Source organism: Vigna radiata, chromosome 2 (genome assembly GCF_000741045.1).
Source record: "Vigna radiata var. radiata cultivar VC1973A chromosome 2, Vradiata_ver6, whole genome shotgun sequence".
Taxonomy (NCBI): domain Eukaryota; kingdom Viridiplantae; phylum Streptophyta; class Magnoliopsida; order Fabales; family Fabaceae; genus Vigna; species Vigna radiata.
Window position 1 is genome coordinate 4,270,351 of NC_028352.1, and position 4,003 is coordinate 4,274,353.

Here is a 4,003-nt window from a genome sequence, read left to right on the forward strand (position 1 = left end):
TATGTTTACAAGTCACCACCACCACCATCTCCTTCCCCACCACCTCCATATGTTTACAAGTCACCACCACCACCATCTCCTTCCCCACCACCTCCATATGTTTACGAGTCCCCACCTCCTCCATCTCCTTCCCCTCCACCTCCTTATGTTTACAAGTCTCCACCTCCACCATCACCTTCACCTCCCCCACCTTACATCTACAAATCCCCACCACCACCATCTCCCCCTCCTCCACCTACATATTTTTATAAGTCACCACCCCCACCATCTCCTTCGCCACCTCCCCCATATTACTACAAGTCTCCACCCCCACCTTCCCCCTCTCCTCCTCCACCATATGTTTACAAGTCTCCACCTCCTCCTTCACCTTCTCCACCTCCTCCCTATGTATATAAGTCTCCTCCTCCACCTTCTCCCTCGCCTCCTCCACCATACTATTACAAGTCACCACCACCTCCTTCTCCTTCACCACCACCATATTACTACAAGTCTCCACCCCCACCTCCTAAGTATTAAGCTTGCGGCTAAATCAATGTCAATATTTTCATTACGTTCAACATTGTTGCCATTAATTTGTAATGCTATGAATTTCTTCATAATAAGGCCTGTGCCGAAGTAATCCTTCTTTTGGATATACTGTAGACATGTTTGTTTATTGTTGTCAGTTCAGAAGTGTGCCTTAATCTCTTTCTCCAATATACATTTACCATCATACTTTATTCTTGGTATTCATTCTCCTCTTTGCTTTTTGAAGTTATGATGATGGCATTCGTGAAATATTGATAAATGGAAATTTTCTCATTCACATCTTGTCCATCTCTATTCTTGGTTTTCATTCTCCTCTTTGCACTTTGAAGTTATGATGATGGCATTCGTGAAACATCGATAAATGGAAAATTTTCATTCACATCTTCTTCTCCATCTCTACATGCACACACATACATGTGAGTCTTGATCATAATTAAACAACAAATAATAATAAAGAAATAAGACACTGTGCGTGCAAGTATTCAAGAAATAGTTACAAATATACAGTGGCTTAATAAACTAAATATTATGTATAGTATAATAGGTTAAAGAATCACTGTAATATTAAAAAAAAAATCAATAAAGAAATTAGTAAATATTTTTATTGACTTAGTTTTATAAGGCAATATACAAGCATAATATACTAATCTATAATCAGCATTTACTAATGAGATAAAAACACCAATCTTCTCTAACTTTAATTATTTGATTGTGATAATATTATTGACCCTACTTGTCTCTTTTGAATGTATAGTTTGTGACCGTATCACCTAAAATAAACAATAATCAAGCATATCATACTTATTCTCATTTCTCGAACACAAATATAATATGGAAAGACATTATTTACACATTTGTTCCAAACTTGCTGATGACTAATCTAAAATCAACTATTCATTTTTATAAGTTTTCTTCGGCTCTCTTCTTGTTCATATTATTTGTTACTCACCGACATATATTATTAATCTTCAAAATAAGTTACTCTCAACTGATAAATAATTTACAAGGTTAATGTATCTATTAAAAGAAGAAAAAAACTTGGTTAATGGTTACCTTCCTGAGAAACATATAGAAGGATGCTGTGGCAGAATTGCTTTTCACATCAACAGACTTAGAATGATACCAGAGGACTGAAGCAAGAACAGCATGTGCAGAAACCTATAACAAAAAGTGAGAATGAACGTCAAACTTCAACAAAAATATCAAATCACCAACCATGTTCACATTCATTAGATATATCAGTCTTGGAGGTATGTGACAATTTGATAAATTTTGGAGCATACTGAGCTTAATACTCGAACATAATGTCAATACATATATAAAACACAGGATATATTCCATGCAACAGTGTTTACTTTTGCAAGGGAGAAATTTCCTTATTTAGAAACCCGATACACACCATATATGCATCAGTTAAGGAGAAACACTCTTTAAGAAGTGAAACACAAATCCACAATACCTTAAAGAAACTTATTTATGATAAATCAAGGATACAAGACCAAGTCCTCTGAGATTATACATAAGAAGAACGTCCCCTCTTCTGATCCAAATGCACTGACAAAGATTGAATGCCAAATTTTCAATCTCCTTCATTGTCAAGTATATCCTTTACGAAAGTCAACATAGAGTAATTTTACTTTCACATCGAGTACACATGTATAATTTAAGAAAACAGGAAGCTTTTATCCTTTTACCTTGAACAATGCTAAAACTAAAGAGAAGAAACTCAAGAATGCTGTAGAAAAAATCTATGATCCAGGAAGCATAGTTGGCCTCTTTAACACAGAGGTCTGTATATTTAATATTATGCACACATATTAGTAGCCAAAAACATTTGGCTTTGTAGGATGGTTTCTTTGCTGCCAGACATTTGTTGCTGCAATTATGTGTACAGAAGCTAATTGATGCACATATGCATTACAACTGAGGGCGCCTTTTAGAAAGACAAACCACCTGCATATGAAGAAAAAAGGCAAGTTGAAACATTATTCTATGAACAACTACAATGCACATGGTTGCAAGCACTGCAATTCTCTTCCTTCTCAACAGGGGTAGCTGCGAAATTTTAGAGACCCGAGTAATGGAAAATAAATGTAGTCACTATCAAACAAAGTTTCTGAACAGAGGCTTTGGAGAAGCTTAAATTCAAATATAACTACTGAAAAAGAAAAAAAGTGTCACATAATTTCAATCCTTAAAGCTTTCCTCCAATACCAAAGTTTTCCTCCTAACAGGAAAATTAAGTGTAAGTACACATGTTGTTTAACATTTACTGCATAAGGTTCACTGGAATCTGATAAAGCACGGTAAAATTATAGTTATAGAAAATGAACAAATCGTACAATGACCATTAACAATTATGCCCTAAATAACCAGGGGGGAAATGAAGTGTATATGCCATCAAAATAAACTTACATCGATTGAATAAGCAGTCCCCAGCAATGGAATTCAAAATAGAAACAGTGAAACAGAGGAGCTTCTACGATGCCTCCGGTGACCACTGGCTTTGTTGGCACCAATGACATTGGTGCGCGATGGAGTATAGTGGTTAGGGTTTTGCATTTTCGCTTCTGGTTCGATCTGGGGTTCTGCGTTTGTGAATGAGGGAGGCGCGAGAGAACGAACAACGAAATGCTTTTTTGGGTTCTGAATCGCAGGTTCATGGAGTCGCCGTGGTGCTTCATGGTTGACGGCGACTCCACTGCAGGTTTTGGAATTCAGTGTTGCAGGTGCGTTGCGAGGTTGAGGAAGATGCAGACACGGAGGTTTAACGGCGCTGTGATGGTCGTTGACGGTGATTTTGGTTGACGCTAAGGGTTTTCCATAGTTTTGCATAATAAGCTACGTTGACTCCGTTTTCTAATATTTTTGTCATTTTATAAATGTTTTATTTTTTCACTGTAACCTGCAATTTCAGTTGCCACACTACCTACTGATCACGTGTGATCTAATCATTGTATCATAGTAATTATTGGACTGCCACTAATGCTGGTAACAGTAAAAGGATAAAGATACTCTGAGACCCAAATTCTAACAAATTTTTGACATCGGACACGTGTCATAAGTTAATTGGTCTGTGTGTTTTAATTTTTTTAAACATTAAACACACATACCAATTGACTTATGACACGTGTCCGGTGTCAAAAATTTTTTAGAATTTAAATGTCAAAGTATCATTATCCATAATAAAATTGTACTATCAAATGCTTGAGATAAATTATTAATCAAGTGATCACACTGATATGATTACTAAATATATATTTATGATTTAATTGGAATTGCAAATAACTAACTAATTATAAGCATCATTACTAATATTTTTTAATTTACTTTTTTTTTTCATTTCTTATAAAATGTTGCCTTCTTAACTCTAATTATAAGCTCTCTAATGATACTTTATCTATTGAAATTTCTTCTATAATTATGTACAAATGCATCAAAGAGAATCTACGTTCTACTCTATTTAAAATATTCT

At 35.3% G+C, this 4,003-nt stretch overlaps 1 protein-coding gene across 1 annotated transcript; it reads left to right on the top strand.

Moving 5' to 3' along the window:
- Positions 1 to 913, top strand: LOC106778575 (extensin-2-like; the record flags this gene model as incomplete). Its single annotated transcript, XM_014666547.2, has 1 exon — positions 1 to 913. A coding segment is annotated over one exon (516 nt), but the record flags the coding sequence as incomplete, so codon positions are not given.
- Positions 914 to 4,003: the final 3,090 nt, after the last annotated feature.